At 39.2% G+C, this 23,888-nt stretch overlaps 2 protein-coding genes and 1 pseudogene across 8 annotated transcripts in view; 1 reads left to right on the plus strand and 2 right to left on the minus strand.

Moving 5' to 3' along the window:
• LOC147010766 (uncharacterized) overlaps positions 1-2,546 on the minus strand; it is a 32,502-nt gene extending 29,956 nt beyond the window's left edge. Inside the window, exons 1-2 of one of the 4 annotated variants that reach the window (XM_085860482.1) lie at positions 2,391-2,546; positions 1,484-1,588 (exon numbers count right to left, since the gene is read on the minus strand). In XM_085860482.1, the coding sequence (XP_085716608.1) occupies positions 1,484-1,571 (88 nt within the window). In that variant the 5' untranslated portion in view covers positions 1,572-1,588; positions 2,391-2,546. Of the gene's footprint in view, positions 1-1,483; positions 1,589-2,218; positions 2,240-2,342 lie in introns of those variants that run through there. The other 3 variants (XM_085860485.1, XM_085860483.1, XM_085860486.1) reach the window with 3 other exon arrangements.
• Positions 2,547-5,100: 2,554 nt separating this feature from the next.
• The window catches only part of GGT1 (gamma-glutamyltransferase 1), a 98,672-nt gene continuing 79,884 nt past the window's right edge, over positions 5,101-23,888 (plus strand). Inside the window, exons 1-2 of one of the 4 annotated variants that reach the window (XM_085860644.1) lie at positions 18,307-18,459; positions 21,292-21,356. Coding sequence is in view for 1 of the 4 variants with exons in the window: in XM_085860642.1 (XP_085716768.1) it covers positions 5,497-5,759 (263 nt within the window). In the remaining 3 variants the exon portion in view is untranslated. Of the gene's footprint in view, positions 5,760-18,303; positions 18,485-21,291; positions 21,357-23,888 lie in introns of those variants that run through there. The other 3 variants (XM_085860642.1, XM_085860643.1, XM_085860645.1) reach the window with 3 other exon arrangements.
• On the minus strand, positions 13,570-23,465 carry LOC147010768 (uncharacterized; annotated as a pseudogene).

Genomic DNA, 23,888 nt, shown 5'->3' on the forward strand with positions numbered 1-23,888 from the left:
TCTGCAGAGAACAAGGACAACCCTCTGCTTCGGGATTCTCCGCGGGCCGAGTGGGGGAGGGGTCAAGCCAGCGGGGGCGCATAAAAGGGGAGGCAGAAGCTGGTAAAGCGAGAGCACCTCCCGAACTGGACATATCGTCTTGCTGGAGCGCTCGTCTTGCTGGAGCGCTCGTCTCAGGGAGCCTGTCTGGCCGGTCTTGGTCGACGTCGTCCTTGTCCTCCTCACCACGACCGAGAGCTCGAGCGACGCCAGTCCCCGCAGGAACCGCAAGGGTCATCCGCCGGTGTCCGGGTTCGGTTCGCCTCTCGCCGGACCGACCAGCTTGAAGACCGCATGAGGCGGACAGGCCTCAATAAAGACCATTTGGTCCGGTCATCTTTGGGTGTGTGTGTGTGTGTGTGTGTGTGTGTGTGTGTGTGTGTGTGTGTGTGTGTGTGTGTGTGTGTGTGTGTGTGTGTGTGTGTGTGTGTGTGTGTGTGTGTCCGTGGGCCCGTTTGCCAAGTAGTAAATCGTATCAGTGCTTTTGCTGTATATACCTTGCATACGTGCTTATTAATATTCGGTTTAGTTCTGCTTCTTGCCTGCTTCCCTAGTCCCCCCCCCCCCCACCATTATTGTATAAATAAATCCCATTTGGTCAATGTTTCGGCTCGTTCGTGTCCATTCCTTCATTGGCTGAGCGAGCATTGGAGTTACTTGACCACCAACCTCCTGTGCATTACACTCAATATCCCATTTATTTTAATACACCCCAATATGCAGTGAAGTCAAATTTTATGACAAAACAAGTTTTCCCTAAAAAATACAGATAAAGCCTTTTTTTCTAGTTTGTTTGTACATTGAGGAAGTCAACAATGTGAATTTCTAATCTCAGTGATTCATACCTTTAGTGACCAATCTTATGGCACCCATGGATGATTAGTCGTTTCTGATGATCCTCATACGATGAACCATAATAGTTGTCATTTTTTCGTATGCAACCTGTGGCTGCTGGTTGCATCATTGGTTGGGACGCAGCTATGCCGCTGATGCAGTGTCCCCCTTACCAGTACACTGGTGCTCATTTTGCTGACCTTGGAAGGATGACAGGCTGAGTTAACCTCCTGATGTATTTTAATTCAGTGGCCAACGGGGCTTGAACTCAGGACCCTCGGATCCCAAGCCGCCACCTGAACCCCAAAGCTAACACCAGGCTTCAGCGAGTGTGACTGTGTAATTAAGGCGAAAATAACTTTAAAACAAATACAACCATGTAGCTATGCACATACGCACGACCTGCCATCTCCCATCCCCCCCCACCACACCCTACCCCAATCAACGACACCCCCACCCCATGGCAACTCCAGGAAGGAGCGGGAGTTTCTGGTGGTGTCTAAATTAGCCTTTTTATTTTATTTGAAAGTGGGCAATGAAAGGAGAGGACAAAAAAAAAAAAAGTAATTAGACAGCAATTAAAATGTTATACAAGAAGGTCAGAACAAACCTGACAAAGGTAAAGACAATGCGCTTGGCAGAACTTTCTGTGAAGAGACATCTGCGGCAAAAGGTCTCACTCGAGAAAATCCCTGCATGTTGGATATCAGCAAGCCTGGGAAGGACGAAGATCAGGGATGTTGGGATTCAAGAGGCCAGACACGCGTAAACGGACCCAGAGTAACGATGGAAGTTCCAATCAGCAATAGTAAATTACGAGCATTTTAATACCAGTCTCATCGGCAAATAGTCGTTCGTTTATCTATCGATAATTCCAGCAATCTCTGTGTGTCTGTCTGTCTGTGACCGCTGTTTCTCGACAACCACTGGTCCGATGTAATTGAAACTTGCCAGGTATATTGCTGGGGACCTGAGGATGTGCCTTTTCAAGGTTTGATATTAATCGGACAAGTGGTTCCCAAGTTATGGCCATTTATTTAACAAACCAATGACAGGACACGGTGCTATGACGTCACAATTCCTTTTTTTCACGTCCGGCCACGCACGAGTATATGAAAAAAAGCCAGAATCGAAGTACGTGCGAATCGACAATGGTGAACTCGCGCATTACGTCCGATATCTGAAAAAAAATCAATGAAATCAATCAATGACGCGCTGGCTGCATCATGCATCGACAAGGCGACAATATTAAAACAAAGACCAAAGATAAATATCACTTACTCTTTATAAACTACATAGTATTGTCAAATCCAATTTAACGAGACTTCAAAAGTGCAAATATTACCTCAGCCACGATAAAGCAACAAAGAAATTTTTCACGGCTGTGACGCCAATAAGTATAAAGGAAGTAAATGAACAGACAAGAGGAGAAATTGTTAATTAGGACAAAATAAGAGCGATAAACATACAGGCCGCAGAAGAGCGAGCCACAAGGGTTATTCAAACTCGCAATATACCTCGTGCCTTAATAAAGAGGAGTCAGGGAAGTTCCAAAAGACGAAGCACCGCGAAAGACCATCAAAAGGAACGTCAGACCGGAAAGGAAAACCATAATTTGACCCAAACAAGGCCGAAGGCTTTAGTCCCCGCCCCTGAGGTGGAGATACACTAAGACCCGCCCACACGGCGCGTGACGTCATCACGCATTCACGCCTGACCATGAAACAATTTCACGCAAAGAAAGCATTTTTCACAAGATCGACGTGAAAAATCATCAAGTTGAAAGAACGCTTCATTGCGTTTTTAGTGGAGCATCCATGGCAAGTGGACCTGCATTTCACGGGGTCCGTTTTGTTTGTGAAAACCCGCAGATCCCGTCCTCGCTTCGTCAAAACCTTGATTGGACGGATAACTTTAAAACAAATACGAATGAGAGAAGTACGACCAATTTAAAAAACGCAATGTTTCGCTTCCATCCCTCTCTCAAGGATTGACATACACACAGACCGACAGATCTGGAGGGTGTTCCATTACCAACATGGAGAGTTCATTCATAGACCACGATACCCTGAGCAATCACTTCAATTTTAATTTAAAAAAAAAATGATTTTAACGATCGTTTAAAAAAAAAAAATCCGAAACTTTAGAGTTATTGAAGTAGTCCAGAACACCACCCTTATACACCGCCCCATTGAACCTTCATTTTGTTAATTGTCGCCAGTTCGCTGAGAGAGACCTTATAGTGTTTTGTATCCATCGGACCATATATATATATATATATATATATATATATATATATATATATATATATATATATATATATATATATATATATATATATATATATATATATATATATATATATATATATATATATATATATATATATATATATATATATATATATATATATATATATATATATATATATATATATATATATATATATATATATATATATATATATATATATATATATATATATATATATATATATATATATATATATATATATATATATACATATACATATATATATATATGTATATATACATATATATATATATATACATATACATATACAAATATACATATATATATATACATATCTATATATATATATATATATATATATATATATAGATATGTATATATATATATATATATACATATACATATACATATATATCTATATCTACATATATATATATATATATATATATATATATATATATATATATATATATATATATATATATATATATATATATATATATATATATATATATATATATAGTAAGTCCTCGCTAACCGGAAGTTCGCATATCGTAGTTTCGATTATTCGTAATTTAGTTTTAATGACTAATTTTTCAATTATCGCAAACATTTTATGCCTATCGTAATGTCATTGCAAGGAAAATAGCAAAAAAAAGTTTCAAACTGCCTGCAAAAAACAACAATCACACAGGATGCGCATAAACACACTTTCACTTTACTGCGCATGTACTGTACGCTGTACTGTACGTATTCTCTTCACGCTCGCCTGCATACCTTCCAGTATGAATCCCAAGCGACCCGCAAGTCTTTTGCCGAGCACACCTCGTTTCAAGAGACAACGAAAGGCTGTCACATTGAAGGTGAAATTGGATATAATTAAAAGACATGAACGAGGTGAAGGGACAACAGAAATCGGCCGCGCGCAGCAATCGCTGCATCGACTGTACATTCGATCGTTCAAAGTTCGGCATAGATAAAGAAAATATCACAGATTGCGACCAGTTCGAGTGCAACAACACTAACGAGAATGAGAGATGGTGCCATGCACAACATGGAGCGTTTATTATGTGTGTGGATAGAAGATCAAACTAAACGTCGCATGCCTTTATCTCTTGCTGTGATACAAGAAAAAGCGCGAAGTTTGTGGAACGATTTAAAGAAGAAACAGGAAGCTGAAGGTGCAGAGACCTTCACAGCTTGCCGAGGCTGGTTCATGAGGTTTTGTCATCGCTCAAACCTCCACAACCTGAAGTGTAGCGGTGAGGCAGCAAGTGCGGACCATGCTGCCGCATCAGAGTTTCCAGAAAAGTTGAAGAAGATGATTGAGGAGGGGGGTTACTCACCGAAGCAAGTCTACAATATTGACGAAACCGGATTGTTTTGGAGAAGAATGCCCTCCCGTACATACATCGCACGAGAAGAAAAGACTGCTCCAGGGTTTAAAGCAGCAAAGGACAGGCTGACCTTATTACTCGGTGGAAATGCAGAAGGGGATGTAAAACTCAAGCCGCTTCTTGTTTACGTTTCTGAAAACCCACGAGCGCTAAAGGGTTGCCTCAAGCCACAACTTCCCGTAATATGGCGGTCAAATACAAAGGCTTGGATGACTGGGGCATTGACCCACGATTACGTGATCAATTACTTCTCCAATCATGTTGAGAAGTACTCCAAGGAGAACAACATTGACAACAAATCTTTGCTGCTTGTAGACAATGCTCCTGCCCATCCTCAGCAAATGGAAGACTGGTGTGAAAATGTGCAGGTCGTATTTTTTACCACCAAATACTACCTCACTTTTACAGCCTATGGATCAGGGAGTTATTGCTGCTTTTAAAGCCTATTATGTTAAGCATACCATGCTGCAGCTGATCAAAAAAACTGATAAGGACAAGCTATCAATCAAGGAGTTTTGGCGAACATACAACATAAAAATGGCTTTAGAAAACATTAAGGATTCATGGGCGGAGGTGAGTGCCTCCACAATGAACGCTGTGTGGAAGAAAGTGTGGCCTGAGTGTGTCCACAATTTCACGGGGTTTGCTGATGTTCCGTTGATTACGAGTCAAATTGTAGACCTGGCGCAGGAGGCTGGTTTTGAAGAGGTTGACGAAGAGGACGTGGATGACTTACTGGAGTCTCATGCAGAACCCTTAAGCAATGAAGATCTTATGGAGTTGGTACAGCAGTGGGCTCTTGAGGAAGAAGAAGATGCTGTGACACCTTCATCCAAGCATCTCACCATGAAAAACCTCAGCCAAATCCTCAGCTCGTTTGAAAATGCCATAGAATTTGTTATCGAGCAAGATCCAAATCTTGAAAGGAGCACTGATTTTAGCCGTGTTGTTAATGATGCCCTTTGTTGCTACAAGGAACTTTATGCAGCAAAGAAAAAGAAAGCTATCCAGCCCACTCTCCATGCATTTTTCAAGCCAAAAGATGCAGCACCAACTCCATCCACCATCCAGGATGCTCCTTCAACCAGCTGCCAAGAGACCGTTCCCGCTGGTGAAGAAAGTGACAGGACAGTGTCAAGTGAAGAGGGGGACGATTCTGCCACTCCGCAAGTGTGACTTGTCCACCGCAATCAACTCCGTTCCTCCAGCCTCGGGGTAAGTCGCCACTACTCGAGGAGTGTGTTTTGTTTATTTGTGTTTATGTCCAAAAAATTTCGAGCCAAAAACACATCCCCCCTTTAACACATTGGTTTCTATGGGAAAATATGTTTTGTTTAACACAGTTTCGCTTATCATAAGGTTTTCCAGGAACGCAACCCTTGCAAAAAGCGAGGACTTACTGTATATATATATATATATATATATATATATATATATATATATATATATATATATATATATCTGTATATATATATCTGTATATATATATCTGTATATATATATATATATATATATATATATATATATATATATATATATATATATATATATATATATATATATATATATATATATATATAGATATAGATATCACGTCACTTCCATGAACACATCGAGCTTCATTGAGAACTCACGTAAAACACAAATCAGAGCTAATGAATAATCACGAGCTACGAACGTCGAAAGGATGCGCAGGAGGTCGTCGGATGACGTCATGTCTAAGCAGTAAAACAACAACTACAACAACCAATACTTGCGTGCCCACTTTATTTCCTTGAGGAAAAAAAAAACTTTTTGCTAACTAACATTTCTCGTTAACTCGTCCAAGTCAACATGCACATACGATGTATCAAGACATATCATTCATGTAGAATATTGGGAATTACCAGCAGCAGACTTCAGTCAAACTATTAATCTATCTATACTATAATTCCAGCAATCTCTGTGTGTCTGTCTGTCTGCGACCGCTGTTTCTCGACAACCACTGGTCCGATGTAATTGAAACTTGCCAGGTATATTGCTGGGGACCTGAGGATGTGCCTTTTCAAGGTTTTATATTAATCGGACAAGTGGTTCCCAAGTTATGGCCATTTATTTACCAAACCAATGACAGGACACGGTGCTATGACGTCACAATTCTTTTTTTATTTTTATTTTTTGCACGTACGGCCATGCGTGCACGTACGGCCATGCGTGCACGTACGGCCAATATACTAGTGCGTGCGTACGGGCACGCACTAGTATATTGCAATGATGCGACATGAAAAACAGAACGGTATTTGAACATGTGCATGAAGGTAAGTAGACTGACGATGCCAGGTTAAGAGGAAAGGCGCCATCACTGGATGGACTGTCCTTAGACACCTGAGGGGATTATTCTGCCCCGTTGACACATGTGCAACCACTCGTACATCAATAACGTGATCATCCAAGTGTTTGGGAAGTGAACGTGGATGCCCTGACATCTTAATAGGAGGTGATGCAGTTGCCGTGCTTTCATCACCACTGCGTTGAACCAGGGAATCACAGGGATGGTCCAGCATAGAGGGCAGGACAGCTTCAGGAGGACTTGGTGGCAGGACACGTTCAGCTGGGGTTGAGAGAACGGAAGGTAGATGTGAGGTGGATCAGGGGGAGCAATCGATGGTCACCTTCATCGCAGGGAGAATCCTCACAGGATTCTTTAATATCAGGCAGCTTTTTCGATGGTCACCTTGTTAATTTTCCTCAGCACTGAGTCCTCTTCTTCAAGCTGCCTCCTCCCAACCAGAGGTTGGCCCAAAGTTTTTTTTGGTTATTGCGCCCTTGTGGCCCATAAGACCATTGGTTAAATACTGCACATCAACAAAAATTTGTTTTGAACACTTTATTCTTTTGCAATGGGAGATCATGACCTAACTTGGGGCAATGATTAACTTCTTGTCACAGAAAACTGTTAAGTTAAGTTAAAATGTTAAGTCCTGAATTGAACTGTGGAAGCACTTTGCTGCAACTTCATGTTTGATCGACGTGCTTTCCATTGTCCTGCGTGATGGTGTGGAATACACACAATGTGAGGTTATATTGACCCTTAGAATGGCTTACATATGATGTTTTTAAAATTTAATTATATATATATATATATATATATATATATATATATATATATATATATATATATATATATATATATATATATATATATATATATATATATATATATCGAGGCTCAAGAAAAAGCAGAATGGTAGGGCAATTGATCAAAACACAAAATGAGTGGGGGGGGGGGGGTAAAGGGTAAACAATAGGATGGCAACAAACAGATACACCACATCACAAGGAGAGGGATTTAGGAGAAGGATGAAAAGTGTGTCGTTTGGTGTAGTTTAGCAAAGCTCAAAAAGTGGAAATGTGAGAAATCATGAGGCGACTGTGGACAGCTGACTTAAAATCCTGCAGCAAATTGCTCGAGAGAATAGACTCAAAGACAGTTCTACAGTTTAGAAAAGAGGAGTAGGAAAGAGAATTGAGTTTTGACTTGGGGAGTGTAACAAGAAAAGGGTTTCTCACAGGATGCATGTGACCTGGATGGGTAGAAGCTGGGTGGACAAGTGAGAGGGTGTGAGGAGTCAAGCTAGAAATTAAGGTGATTGTAAGCTGAGATTCCACCAAGCTGCCTGCCGTGGGTAAGAAGCAGAACTTGGGACTTTGCTTCGTACTGAGAGATGCCAACAACATGGAGAGCCTTTGCCTCGATTGTCTCCATGGAAGCAAGATAGGAAAGAGCTGCAATAGCTCAGGTTGGGGAAGGCCATCTACACTGCATTGAGCTCTGTGCAATTCAGAATGGATGTGTGGAGAATACCAATGCAATGGCCAGCCTTAGAGTCCAGTTCAGAGAAGTTGTCCAGGCAAGATAGTTTGTGTGAGGTGTAGGAGTTCCAGGCACTACACCTCTTCCAGGGATTTGTCAGAGAAGTAAAACAGGCATTGTAAAGCCAATGTTTGTGCAGGGACAGAGTGAGAGATTGGGGTTTTCTTGTGTTCAAATATCTGACCAATGTCTTATTTTATTCGGACTAGCATAGACGGATGCCACGGTAGCCTGATTCTTAGAAAGTGTGGCATACCGTTCTGCACAGAGTGGAGTCGAGCCTGTTATTAGGAGGCATGCGTGGGGTTCGTGGGAACCCCCACCCCTCCTCCACCTGATACAGTCAGGTGTAGTTCAGCAGTACTTTGAATCTGAATTCGTCCTGATCACGCATGCGCAGAGAGTAGTGAGATAATATTTTTTATTCTGTCTGTCTGGCACTCAAACAAAATTGAAAATCATTCCAAACAAGAAGCTTGTCTGTTTTAAGAAAGTCCTAAAAGGACACAAATAACAGGAACGAAGAACTTATGTAATGTGCTAAATAAGGTAGTGTATAAGACACTGCATCAACAGAAGTAAAATTCAGAATTTTGTTTTTAGACATTTAAAATTTTTATTTTATTTCAACTAAATTATACACTCGAATACTGCAGAACACAAATCGCCTTTTTCACACTTACAAAACTATTCCATTCAGCAATACTTTGACAAACGATGACGCCATTTTACATCATCATGACCGATCAAATTTGCTGCTTGGAGACCCTGCCCATGTCCTCGTTTCTCAAGTTTGCATTGGGTAATTTGTTCCATGAACTCTCTAGTTGTTTCATTACCAGCTTTAACTGTTCCTTGGTAAGGTGAGAACATTATGAATAAGGAATACCAAGGAAACTGAAAACAGCAACCATTATAACATCCCTGCGAATAAAAGATGTTTATATAGAGTGAAATCAAAATTTTATCCCATGGCACTTTTGTCATACGCTATAGACAGTGTGGAATCATAGACTCCGCTCGAACGGACGGTTTAGGTTTGGGAAACTTTGAAATGGTATTTGCTCCCAGGTATACGAATAATTTCACTCAAATATTCAGCTCTAGTTAAAAAAAATAAAACAGCTTATGCTGTCACTCAATTTGCCTCTCTCTGGATGGGGTAACACGATCCAAGTTAGCCAAGAAACATAATTTCATTACACAACTTTAGAGTGTCGGTTTTTCTATGACATGCTTAAGTGATGACTGATCGATATAGCCCAGCAAAAATACGATTCTTAAATGAGCGTGGCATGTTGACTTGGGGCTTTTCGGCTTGACGGTTTTTGACAAGGTACTCTTCCTTGGTAAGGGTTCTAAAAAAGGCCTGAAGGCCGGGGGCCAGTGGGACCTACCTTGAACCCCACCTGCGACAATTTTTCACTGATACCACAGTGTTCATATATATCCCAAGTATCAGAAAAAAGATGTTCCCAGAAAAATAACTCATTTGCACTATGCTTTATTAAGCTGTTTACATGGCAACCAATGAAAAATAGACCAATCTCACAAAGATCGGCAAAATGTCAATATCTCTGTCAAGTATAAACATAAAATCACAAAATTGATGTCAAATTTAAGCTTATACATTTACGTATTAAAATATATTTTGGTTATGCTCATTAGCTCATTTGCCTGTTAATTAAATTTGACTTAAAGACAATAATTCCCACAAAAATGCAAGAATTTCCATTTTCTTTCCTTGTAATTACCACACAGGCCTTATTATTAAAAAAGTTCATATTTGCTAAGAAAAGACTTTGCATGGTGGAAGATGCCCAGGCCGGATTTGAAGACCAACTTAGATATGTGGTTTGCCAAAGAAATATAATGGTCAATGGTGAGGGCCAAATGTTTGAGAGACTGAATTTCTTGAAGAGCCTTATTATATCCCCAGCAGGCACACAACGTTGTTACAACGTCGTTTGCCGGTTCTATCCCGACGTCAGAATTGGGTCAGTGGGAAGTTGCATTTGCAACACCCATGACGTCAGATTTCAACGTTGTCACAACATTGAAGCATGCCGTTATTTTTCAACTTTATCACAACGTTCATAAAATGGAGTTTTTGTTTTTACCCTTTTCTTTGCACGCCAAAGAAACGAACATTGCAGTGCATGACACCCTTCAGCTTGCAGCTTGATGGAGCCCTCAAGCCGTAGGTCTGGGGCCAGCGGAGCACCGCTGTTCCACCGGTGCCATTATCAAAACATTGAAGTTGTATTGCAACATCATTACGTTGCACAGTAACACATGTAATGACCACAACTTGAAAACAACTGTAATTCATAATCATTTATTATCATGTATCACGCAGAGCATGATTGCGGCAAAAATATACAAGCAGTATTAACAATAATAATATCTCTATTCGTACCAAAAAAGCACACTCAAATGCAAACATACAATAAATAAAAGCAGATACCATTGCAATTGAGAAACATATACTAAAAATGGGGAATAAAAATAAATACCACATGGGTAAAAGTCATAAATACCTTTTTGACAAATTCACTTTGTGCAAAGCACAGTTAACAATTCAAATTCAGAAAGTTCTGCTCCAGAGAGGAACTGTGGAGCTTCTTCTCTCTCAAATATAATTAACTGCACAAAGGCACCTTTAAGTACAACATCATAATGCAGTGTTAGTAAAACTGCTGATAATTCTATGCGTGCATACATTATGGGCATTAGGAGCATAAAAGGTATTGACTGATAACTTGTATTTACATAAAATGTAATTAAAAATTTTAGCTACTGATGACATATTATCCATTGTTGCAAGATTCATAATTAAGCAACCTCAGGTAAGAATTATGAGAAGCCGAAGAACCACATATAAATTTTGCTATACGACAAGATAGTTGACATTCAATGGGTAGAAATTCAGCAATGACTGGTAAAAGAGTACAATATGGGTCCTACTAGGGAAGTCAAACACCTTTCTGATAGAATTTCTCCATGATATATATAATTTAGAAATATTTTTACTTGTTATGTCCCACAGCAGGCATCAATAGAATGAGGTGCAAAAAGGCTTAAACAGATGATACTTGACATGATCTGAACAGTGCATAAAATTATATAAAACTGAATTACAATCAGGCAAATCAATGAGACCAAATATATATCTATGTGTGTGTCTTCATACAAAGAAAAACCTCAATCTAACATCATTAAATATGAGAACACAACTTTGAATGCATCTCACATAAAGAATTCCAAAGCACAAAAAAATTACTTTGTTGGGTGTTTTCAATCTTAATTTCACAAGAAAATAAAATAACTTCATTATGCATAAAAGTACATGTAAATACTTTCACAATGTAAACTTCGGCTGGGTTTTCAACATACAACATTACAATTAACTATTCTGCAAATTCTTAATAATCAAGGACGTGGACGGCTGGCACATCGTGTTGTTGTTACTCGTTATTATTACATGAGGGCTTGTTCCTGCCTGCACCTCCATGCTGATCAGGGGCATATTTCAAATGTTGTGATATGGCAGTGTCCACAGCCACCTCTGTTGCTGTTGGCTGACTGGCCATGGTGCTGTCTGAAAAATAATAAGAATTTCCACTTCCTATATATTGGGCTTTATGATCATCAAACAAGACTTGCAATGTGAATGCACATTATATGCACATATCAAGTCATGCACATTATAAACTGTCATTTAGCAGAATTCATTACCTCTGACAACTTTATAAAAATTCAGGTTACGGAAAGGTCTCTTCCCATTCTTTCCACATAAATTGTATGTGGACATCACAGCATTGGACATCACCCTTATTTTAGAAAATAAAAACAATTTAGTACACCAGTGTTTGAAGCAGCTTGTAACAAATTTAAAGTTCAACTGCCCTTAAAAAGCCTCAATTAATATTATTCTTTTTAATATAAAGTTATTTTCTTGTCTTTTGAAAACCATTTTACCAAAGGAAAACAATTGTGAACCGAAAAACTTGAACAATTCCCCTCGTGACAAACTACCACAATGAAGGCTTCATTGTTACAAGCGGCAGTTTGTCGGCGGCCAAAGGGTTAATATTTTCTATGACAAAACTTCACATTTTTTGGCGATCAATAACTGACAATTGTTTTCCTTTTGCCTTTAGTTAGGCCTAACTTGTTAAAGGAGGACATAAAAAATAATGTTATAAAAAATAATATTAATTGAGGCTTTTTTAAGGGCAGTGGAACTTTAAATTTGTTACATTGCGGTACAATGCGGTAATTCGTCGGACCCGAACGGCCGAAGCATGATCCACACCATAGTCTGGCAGGAGGGAGCTTGACCCAAAATTCCCGGACATAGTTTTTTTCTTTGTTGATTATCATAGTATAGGACCTATGTAATGATATCTAGGTGGGTGTGAAGTTCTCACCCTTGGGCAATTTTATATATTCAACATTTTCAAAATGGCCGTCATTCGGATAATTGTCCGCCATTCATTTTACAGATATATTGACTATTAAGACATATAAGGCCTACATTTTGTTATATAAACCCATGTTTTATAACTTAAATTATCAAATAAAAGTTATGTATATAATATATATATATATATATATATATATATATATATATATATATATATATATATATATATATATATATATATATATATATATATATCATTCACTTACTTTTTGTCATGGCAGCCATCTGTAATTTTAAAATGGCTGCCATAATAACTCATTTTTGATGATATTTTGGTCAATACCGGAATGTACAGTTTTAATTTATCAGAATGCATGATTATTTTGGTGTAAAACAATTCAGTTATTGATATAAATGCCCCACTTTATAAGAACAATCATCATTAATATATTTTATATCTATAAAATAGGAAAATATATATATATATATATATATATATATATATATATATATATATATATATATATATATATATCCTAATGGACCCTAAAGTCCAGCGGAATCATGTAGATTACGTTTTACATAAATTTTGACGTGCATATTCACCGAGCACCTAATAGCACGAATAACTCTCCAAGTTTACTTCATGTAGAAGTAAGAAACCTAGTCATAGTCATATTGGTATGATCAAATGAATCATCATCAGTCTCGATCTCATCGTTCCCGTCATTATTTCTATCATCTTAATCAGCATCTTCTGCCTGAATGTGCTCCCTGGTGTTCTGACTGAAACACCCATCTCCTCCTTGGCATGCGCAAAACGCAGTACAAGCCATGTTGGCATTGTGACATCCACATCTCTTAGATTTACATGGCATGTCACTGTCACAAGAGCACTTGATCATCCTCAATATCTCATCAGGCACGAGAGTCACGTTATCAGCAACAGTAGCTGGTATCAGAGGTGTGGAACCATCTCGTCTTGTCCATCCATGTGCGAGGGGATCCATGTCAGGCGGGTTCAGCTGCAACAACTGTCTCCATATGGCTACCTGTAGATGTGCCCTGGCTCCATTTTCTCTTAATGCCTCATTTGTTGGTGGAAGGCTTTGAAGCTTTGTAGCAGCACCAATATTGCGTGATACTTTTGTGGACCACATCTTCTGTCGGGCTGCAGTCATTGAATCACACTCAGGGTGGCCATAGCAGGATAACATGAATGGTGTTGCCTGTTGGAGTACATCGGGACGAGAGGTGGTTATGTCACCAACCTTTGAGAGAGAGAGAGTGAGTGTTTGACCTCAGAACCTTCAGAGCCTTCCCTTTCCCGATACCATGATATATTGTGACAGTGTCACATCCTCTAAGACCATGAGTTGCCAGAAGATGTCCCATGATAGCACGATTATTGTCTACACTGGCGTTGATGTCAATGACGGTCCTTCCTCTGATTGGGGATATCATCATGATATGTTCAGTGATATCACCGTGGAACACGAAGTGGCATAACAAGACAAACACGTCTGTGTCATCGGCTACAACCAAAACGTGAGCAGCTCCAACAGAAGCCACTTGTTGGATGATCATTGTATCTGCTTCCTCATGTCTGATGGCCATCTCAACTCTTCGGGAAACTGCACCTTGGCTGATCTCTACAGGGATTGGATCATTACCAGTGACAATGGGTTTCCCTTTCAGCACATCCTTATGAGACACAAGGTCAGCCACGATCAATTCGATCAACTGTTTCTTGTTGTTGCTCACTGTGAGTACAATTTTCTGAGGTGGCAACCTGCCTGCAGGACGTAGTGTATACACCCGGCTGGCCCCTTGGTCCCTGTCGCTTCTGCTGGACTCCTTGATGCTGCCGACATTGTACCTGTGGAATAATTGTGAAATCAAAGTAATGCAAAGAAACACTTATACATACATGTGTGTGCAAACATCTTAAATATTATTTCCGAGTTTGTGGTTTCGTGTCGCGCTATCTTCGACTTTGTTCTGCGCTCGAGTAACGTGATATTCGGCTTACATTATCTCAAAGACCATATGAGGTGCATGGTACAAAAAAAAGTAAATAAAATGGTTCTGAAACAGTGAAATCGTATTCCACTTACTGCATTAAAGTAAAATTACTACTGATACTCTGCATCAGTTCCTTTCTCAAACACACCCACCCCAACATGTCGCGCAGAGCACGGGTTATGCGAGTAAATTAGGATGGTACAATATTATATGATTAAACCATACACTACTACTACTACAAACTACCAAGGGTAAGTGAATGTTTCAGTGAATGTTTCAGACATCATAATGATGATAATTGATTACAAACCTGTGAAACACGAGGTACACATCACTTGACTCCATGTGGCCTTGGATGTGACGACGGAAGTTGTTGAGGAAGTCCTGTACGATTCCACATGTTGGCCATGACACCACCCACATCACTGCACATCCATCCAAGAATGATACGTCAACATGTGCATGTCGCCCTGCCACTTCAATCTTCAGATCATTCTTGAGAACTGACTTTGTCTTTGCCGCCTTCATGTTTCCGCTGTCGTCAAACATTGATGCTGGTTTTGGTGCCAGTTCATGTGCCATCAGACTACTTGTGTCAAAGTTTCGAAGACTGCACTGCAGAGCCATTGCTCTGGCATAGATCATCTCCATATCAAACATCTTCATGTCATTGACTTTGATATGCTTTCGAGATACTGTCATTGTTGTGACACACTTGTGAATAGATTCATGAAAGCTAGCAGGCCAACCCTTTTCAAATGACTCCATCTGCTTGGTCCCGAGGTGTACAGCATTATCCACATTGAGTGAGGGGTGTGTTGATACTTGTCCAGTGACTATATTCACCAGGCCCTCTTAGTGATGCTCGGAGTGCATTAATTAATTCAAGAGTTAACCCATGTGTTAATAATCACATAGTTTACTATGACATATACATATATATATATATCTGAGTGTATGTCATGACATGAACTATTGCACACATGCATATGTATATAATTATATATATATATATATATATATATATATATATATATATATATATATATATATATATATATTTATATATGACGATTCTTATATGACATGCAGAGTATGCAGTGAGCCTATTCTGCACCTCCTGGCTTTACAAGGGGCAATGAACTCACATAGGGAAAGCAGCACAGATACAAAAGTCTCCCGGTGTGGTATATGTTTACCACAAAGCATTTTCCATTAGCCTTCTAGAAGTTATGAACACACAAAAAACGTGATGTAAAGTTTGTTTTAAGGGCAGTCATTTTGAAATTCAAGATGGCTGCCAACAAAAATTAATCAATATCATGCATGTTATTATTCTTTGATTTTTTTAAGCCCTAATATATGAGTATTGACAGCAAAAGTAACACTGTACATGTTTTGAAAGTCCATATATTTTAAAAGTTGAATATTTCAAATTGCCCAAGGGTGAGAACTTCACACCCACCTGGATATCTTTATGTAGGTTCTATAGATGCATATTCAAGAGAAAAAGAAACTATATGTGTGAAAATCGCTGTTTCACTGCCGGACTACCAGTAAAATATTTTAAAAGGTTCTGAACCAAACTTGTCCAAAGTAATTTTTACAGAGGTCCCCTTTTTTGCCACAGATCGGTGTTTTTTTTCACCAGGCCCGTGGAAAAATGAATTGATTATATTTATCGTCGATTTGTACACACGATCAGGGCCATGTCAGGGCCATATCAGGGCCATATCAGCGACAGCTAAACGTGATAAACGAATGATGAAATCGGGTGCTGGAGGATTCGATTGTCAGATGCACATTCGAGTCCAACGCTCTAACTATGATCGAGTTCCCCGAAGGGCCCGGGAGAGTTTCCATTGAATGGAACTGTATAGATTCCATCACACTGGTAACAGGAACACATCATGGATTCTGTGATCTTAAAAACGTCCAAAAACAAAAGCTAAGACACATAAAATCGATTTTATAATATTATACATACCAAAAATGATCACAGCGGAAGATATTTTTAACTAAAAAAGTTAAAGTCTTCTGCAGATTAAAGTGGATTGTCTCTGCCACACTCAGAAACAGCTGAAAGTTCACAAGTTTAACCAAACTTTGCAAATGGCGGCTCGTGATGCGGAAATAGCAATTAGCTGATCAGATGTCTCCTCCAGTGAAAGGCAGACACAATCACACGGCACGAAGTGGCAATGCGCTCACCCTGGAAACACATGAGGCAGAAAAAGCAGTTTCAGATAATCGCGCTGCGGCTGTACCGCGTCGTGATCTGGTCGTTCAACCAAGCGGCCTATTCCCGACGTCGTGAATCTTTCACACTGATGTCGTGTGCCTGCTGGCCTTCATCTTTAACTCTTCCCTTTGGGCTGGTACCCTGCCTCTTACCTTGCTCACATTAATGCCATGAAAACAAAGGTCAACAAAATCTTTGAAATTTCCCATGATGAAGCCGAGTCTGTGGGCCTATAACTTTAACATCACAGACAGGTCGGTGCTCTCTCTGTTTTCGATCGCTTTCTTTCTGGTATTGCACCCTTTGCCGTTTCCGTGCTTTCTTCCCCTCCCCCAGGTTTCTGCAATGTGGACGTGGTCCCCCATCAACCTCCTTATGGCGAAACTCCCAAAATCCAGAATTACTGCTCACCTCCACTCATTCGTTCTTTTTGTCCCACCAGTGGAACCAACTTCCTCAGTCTGTTTCATCACATTCTTTCCTCCAGGGTTTTCCAAGAGCTGTTCAGGAACATCTTAGGTCATTCTACATCCATACCCATGATCTTTTCTCCCTTCTCCAAGCCCACCTCTTTCTGGGTTTCCAGGTTATTGGATTTCCCCCTGCTCCCTCACTCTCTTCTTCATTTCTTTTTTGTTTCATTTCTACTTTTTCCCCAGTTTTCTCATCCACTTCTGTGATTGAGAGTTTGCACCTGTATACAACCTGTTCGCTGCATCTTTCTTCTTTCCACTGCCCTTGCTCTCATTCTTCTCCACATCCATTATTTCTCCAAGTCTCCCTCTATTTTGTCCCCTTCCCCCTCTTTTTCTAATATTATTTTTTGTTCTGTTCTGTTATGTTCTGGTCCATTCTGTGTTATAGTTCCTCTATGAGCCTCGACTCTGTATACAAAAATAAACCTGAAAAGTCGACGTCCTGTACAGGGCAACATTCGATGAGTGCGTCTGGCAATTCTGAGGGATTGGGGACCTTGGCCTTTTTTTCAGGACTGGAAGCATTAAGATGTGAATTAAAACTTTTGCTTTTTTGCCCACAAAGTTTAGTCCCGATAAACAATGTACAGTGAATTGGTGAATATTAAGTTGTAAAACTGAGATTTGGCATGAAGGTGAAAAATGTTGTAATCTGCAATTGTCTTTGAACTTTGATGTTAAAGGAGGGAGGTGAAGAAAAGGGGGCGTGGCAGCAAGAGGTTTGTGGGGAGAGAGGTTGAAGGATTTAAAGAACATACAGTAGTATAAGCATGCTGAAGGTTGTTGGCTTTCAAGACTGCAACGTGCACTTGGCAATTTAATCAAGTTTAAATTCACTTTCTCTTTCGAAAAGCAGGAAATTATTACAAACTACAACGCATTCTGAGAAGGTAACTTTTTAGCACTGGCAAGGAGGTAAGAGTGATAAACTTGTGTGTAAGTTTATTTATGATCAACTTTGTACATTCCACATTTTATGTTCATCACTGATTTATAAATGTGAAGTTTTTGTACGCACACATTCCTCGGTGAAAAGTTTCATTTTGTTTTGTTACTTCCACCATCTGTGATGGACGGAGTTATTTTTTCACCCATATCTGTCTGTGTGCAGAATATCTCAAAAATTTATGGACAGATTCGGATGAAGTTGGGTGCGTGACAACGAAGAACTGATGAGATTTTGGTGACGATCCGAATCCTATAATTTCTAAAGTGATTCTTCACCATAGAGTGATACGCCAAAAGTGATATACAGTAAAGTACGATATCTCAAAAAGTTATGAATGGGTTTATGACAAAACTTGGTGGATGAGTTGGGTCATTGACAAGAACAAGCTGATTAGATTTTATTTATGCTCCGGTTCCAAATCCGGCCTATCCGTGGGATACAAAATGTAAACTGTTCAGCCTGATGGAGGTATGCGGTCTACTGAGTGCCATTTCAGTTCTATCCACTAAAAATATTTCTGCCGTCTTTCACATGAGAAACACTTTTTGTTGGTTTAGCTGAAATTCAAATAATCTTCGAGGATGCTTAGCCAGTGTGGTTTGAAACTATAAGGAGACTGTAGTTGTAGAAAAGTTGTGCAATTATAGAGAGGAATATTCGACTGCTTTGTATGTTGTGTTGGGAAGGAACAATCACCAAATCACTAATGGGTGAAACTTGTGTGGTGCAGTGTGGCAGGTGGTCAAACTGTAACTGCCACAAAGGAGAGGAGGGAGAGAGAGGATGAGACCTGCAGTTTATCAGTACTTTGGCTCTGAAGTTGGCAAAATTATATGTCAGGTCATCGTGATTGTGCATGCAGAGTGATATAAAGCAATTGTTAAAGGCTGTCAGTCCAAATAACAATGACAAGAGCAAGAATTGCTTTGCTAAACATGTACCCTGCCGATGTGACATTTTCGCAGTTGAAAAAGCCAAAAAGGGCATAACTGTGAATAATTGACCAAATTCACTGAAACTTGAACTTGTTCTGTAACTTATCGTAATAAAGCCGTTTACCAAGTTTCACTTGAATAAGTTGAAGGGTCTGGGGGGAAAAAAAAGTCTGAAAAACTACAGGTGGGACGGATGGACAGCAAACATATTGAGGGAGGGAGGGGGAGAGAGAGATCGAGAGAGATCGAGAGAGAATCTGTCCACAACTTTTTGAGATATCCTGCTCACAGACAAACAGACATGAGTGAAAACATATAACCTCCATCCACCTTCGGTGGTGGAGGTAATCATCCCAGCAGGCACACAACGTTGTTGCAACGTCGTTTGCCGGTTCTATCCTGACGTCAGAATTGAGTCAGTGGGAAGTTGTTTTTGCAACACCCATGACGTCAGATTTCAACGTTGTCACAACATTGAAGCATGACGTTATTTTTCAACTTTATCACAACGTTCATAAAATGGAGTTTTTGTTTTTAACCTTTTATTTGCACGCCAAAGAAACGAACATTGCAGTGCATGACACCCTTCAGCTTCCAGCTTGATGGAGCCCTCGACCCGTAGGTCTGGGGCCAGCGGAGCACCGCTGTTCCACCGGTGCCATTATCAAAACATTGAAGTTGTATTGCAACATCATTACGTTGCACAGTAACACATAATGATGACAACTTGAAAACAACTGTAATTCATAATCATTTATAATCATGTATCACGCAGAGCATGATTGTGGCAAAAATATACAAGCAGTATTAACAATAATAATATCTTTATTCGTACCAAAAAAGCACACTCGAATACAAACATACAATGAATAAAAGTAGATACCATTGCAATTGAGAAACATATACTAAAAATGGGGAATAAAAAAAAAATACCACATGGGTAAAAGTCATAAATACCTTTTTGACAAATTCACTTTGTGCAAAGCACAGTTAACAATTCAAATTCATAAAGTTCTGCTCCAGAGAAGAACTGTAGAGCTTCTCTCTCAAATATAATTGACTGCACAAAGGCACCTTTAAGTACAATAACATCATCATGCAGTGTTAGTAAAACTGCTGATAATTCTATGCATGCATACATTATGGGCATTAGGAGCATAAAAGGTATTGACCGATAACTTGCATTTATATAAAATGTAAATAAAGTTTTAGCTACTGATGACATACTTCCCATTGTTGCAAGATTCATAATTAGGCAACCTCAGGTAAGAATTATGAGAAGACGAAGAACCACATATAAATTTTGCTATTCGACATAATAGTTGAAATTCAATGGGTATAAATTCAGCAATGACTGGTAAAAGAGTACAATATGGGTCCTACTAGGGAAGTCAAACACCTTTCGATAGAATTTCTCCATGATATATATAATTTAGAAATATTTTTACTTGTTATGTCCCACAGCGGGCATCAATAGAATGAGGTGCAAAAAGACTTAAAGGTCCCATGACACTCAAAAGTTTCTGGTTATTTATATATTAACTTGACCTTCCTAGTGAAGAAATCACCCATGTTTCTTTTTGAAAATCAACAATGGGATAATTAGACCAATATTTCGAACATTTGTAGTGCTTTTCACAACTTGCTGTGCCCCACCCCTCAAAAAAGTGGAGTTCAGCGAACTGCAGGTCACATCACCGTTGACATCATCTCCAGAACGCGACTCGCACAGGGTGGATTGACTAGATGTCGCGCGCCGTATAAAGTACGTACAAATGCATTGTGCACATGTGTTTGCTATCTCACTGATCTTCTTAATTCCTGTGATTGTTTCGCAGAAGTTTCCTCACACACAGAGACAAGAAATTCTGCTTCTGAGCCGTGTATGCACAACAATCACGAGGCAATTATTTATCCCTTTACTACCTTGTCGTAGTCGTGTACAAATCCAATACATGTATGCACAATAAAGGGCTATACCATGTCCACAAAATATTAAATGTGACTGTTGAACCTTTCCAATAAAAATGAAACTTACAGGGACATACAAGTAAAATACTAAAGATGAATATTGCATCATTTCAAGGCGCAAGGAGATAATTTTAAAATCAAACAATGTGAAAAACCTGCACCCACATTTTGCAGCTTATTGAATTGTTCGTTGAAACCAGCCTCCTGGGATGGGTACGATTCCACATACATGCAAGCCAGGTATGGCTGCACTCGACATACATGGGTTTATTCTAAAGTGAAGGTACTGCTTCCATTGGCTTGCTATTCATTAACATTTAGCCAAAATGCTGTAATAAATGAACAGGGAAAAATATGTTGGCACAACTATGAAACACAAATTTATCTGTCCTATTACACAGCCTCATAGCCTCGGGACTCTTACGCATTGACTTATACATTGTGTGCATGCTAATACAAGTTACTTGTCAACTCTAGAGTCTAAACTCGTCCGATAAATCCGTCGTCCGTCCAACTCGTCCGATAAATCTGACGTGCTGTAACTTTCTTTTATTATTCTCTTTTCTTCATTGTTTTCTACTGGCGCTACATGACGACAGTAGGAATAAAATAAATAAAAATGCAACAGAACGTCAGATTTATCGGACTACTCTCGACAATTGTGTGGCAAGGTGTGTTCTGCACACAAGTTTTCATCGTATCTGGACAGCGAGATTGCTTCGTTTCATGCGCGGAGAGATACGGCCGATGACATGGGCTGGCCTTGCTTGCGATTCATTCGCCGCGGAGCAACATATCCGCTGCACTGCACTGGTCATGTCACCTCACTGAAATATTTCTGGTATCGAGCAGTATGCAAGTCGAATTTACATTATTGAATTACGAATAGGATTTAGACGAACCAGTTGATATTGCCAAATCTTCCTTCAATGTCCTCTCGATCATCATGAATGCCGGGAATTTCATCGCCAGTTTCCTCTTCTTGTCCTGCTTCGGGCTCGAACCGTTAAGGCCGTATTCCATTTCCAGATGCCGGAACTTCACCTCCCGCGAGTATGTTATCCGACAATTCTCCATCTGATTCAGACCAAAATCCTTCATTTCTCTCACACTCACTGTCGCTACCAGACAAATCAAAGTCCATGTCATCCATTATTCAAAACCAAATGTTTGATTTTTTTTTAAAGCAGAAATGAACGAAGCGTTTAAGTCGACCAATCAAATGTGGAAACAGAAAGCCAATACAATCACGTAGACCACCAACCGGAGTAATTTGTGTGCAGCCTTTGTTGTTCTGGAGTTGACGTCATGTGGGTTACGCGTCGTTCAGTAGATTTCGGCAGAATTTTTAGGGGTGTTCCCTAAGAGGTTTGTTTTTTAAATTTTACATTTTACAGAATGAGTATTGTGAAAAAAAACATTGTCAGATCAATAATCACGATGAAAAACTCCGATAGGACATATATATATATATATATATATATATATATATATATGCAATTTCAGTACTTTTGTGTGTCATGGGACCTTTAAACAGATGATACTTGACATGATATAAACAGTGCATAAAATTATATAAAACTGAATTACAATCAGGCAAATCAATGAGACCAAATATATATCTATGTGTGTGTGCTCATACAAAGAAAAAAATCTAAATCTAACATCATTAAGTATGAGAACACAATTTTGAATGCATCTCACATAAAGAATTCCAAAGCACAAAAAAATTAATTTGTTGGGTGTTTTCAATCTTAATTTCACAAGAAAATAAAATAACTTCATAATCCATAAAAGTACATGTAAATATTTTCACAACGTAAACTTAGGCTGGGTTTCCAACATACAAGATTACAATTAACTATGCTGCAAATTCTTAATAATCAAGGACGTGGACTGGCACATCGTGTTGCTGTTACTCGTTATTATTACATGAGGGCTTGTTCCTGCCCGTACCTCCATGCTGATCAGGGGCATATTTCAAATGTTGTGATATGGCAGTGTCCACAGCCACCCCCGTTGCTGTTGGCTGACTGGCCATGGTACTGTCTGAAAAATAACAAGAATTTCCACTTCGTATATATTGGGCTTTATGATAATCAAACAAGACTTGCAATGTGAATTACGCTCAAGTCATGCACATTATAAACTGGCATTTAGCAGAATTCATTACCTCTGACAACTTTATAAAAATTCAGGTTCCGGAAAGGTCTCTTCCCAGTCTTTCCACACAAATTGTATGTGGACATCACAGCATTGGATATCACCCTTATTTTAGAAAATAAAAACAATTTAGTACACCAGTGTTTGAAGCAGCTTGTAACAAATTTAAAGTTCAACTGCCCTTAAAAATCCTCAATTAACATTATTCTTCATAATATAAAGTTATTTTCATGTCTTTTGAGAACCGTTTTACCAAAGGAAAACAATTGTGCACCGAAAAACTTGAGCAATTGCCCAATAG

Source organism: Eptatretus burgeri, chromosome 16, assembly GCF_056783735.1.
Source record: "Eptatretus burgeri isolate ZD-2024b chromosome 16, Ebu_testis_v1, whole genome shotgun sequence".
NCBI lineage: Eukaryota > Metazoa > Chordata > Myxini > Myxiniformes > Myxinidae > Eptatretus > Eptatretus burgeri.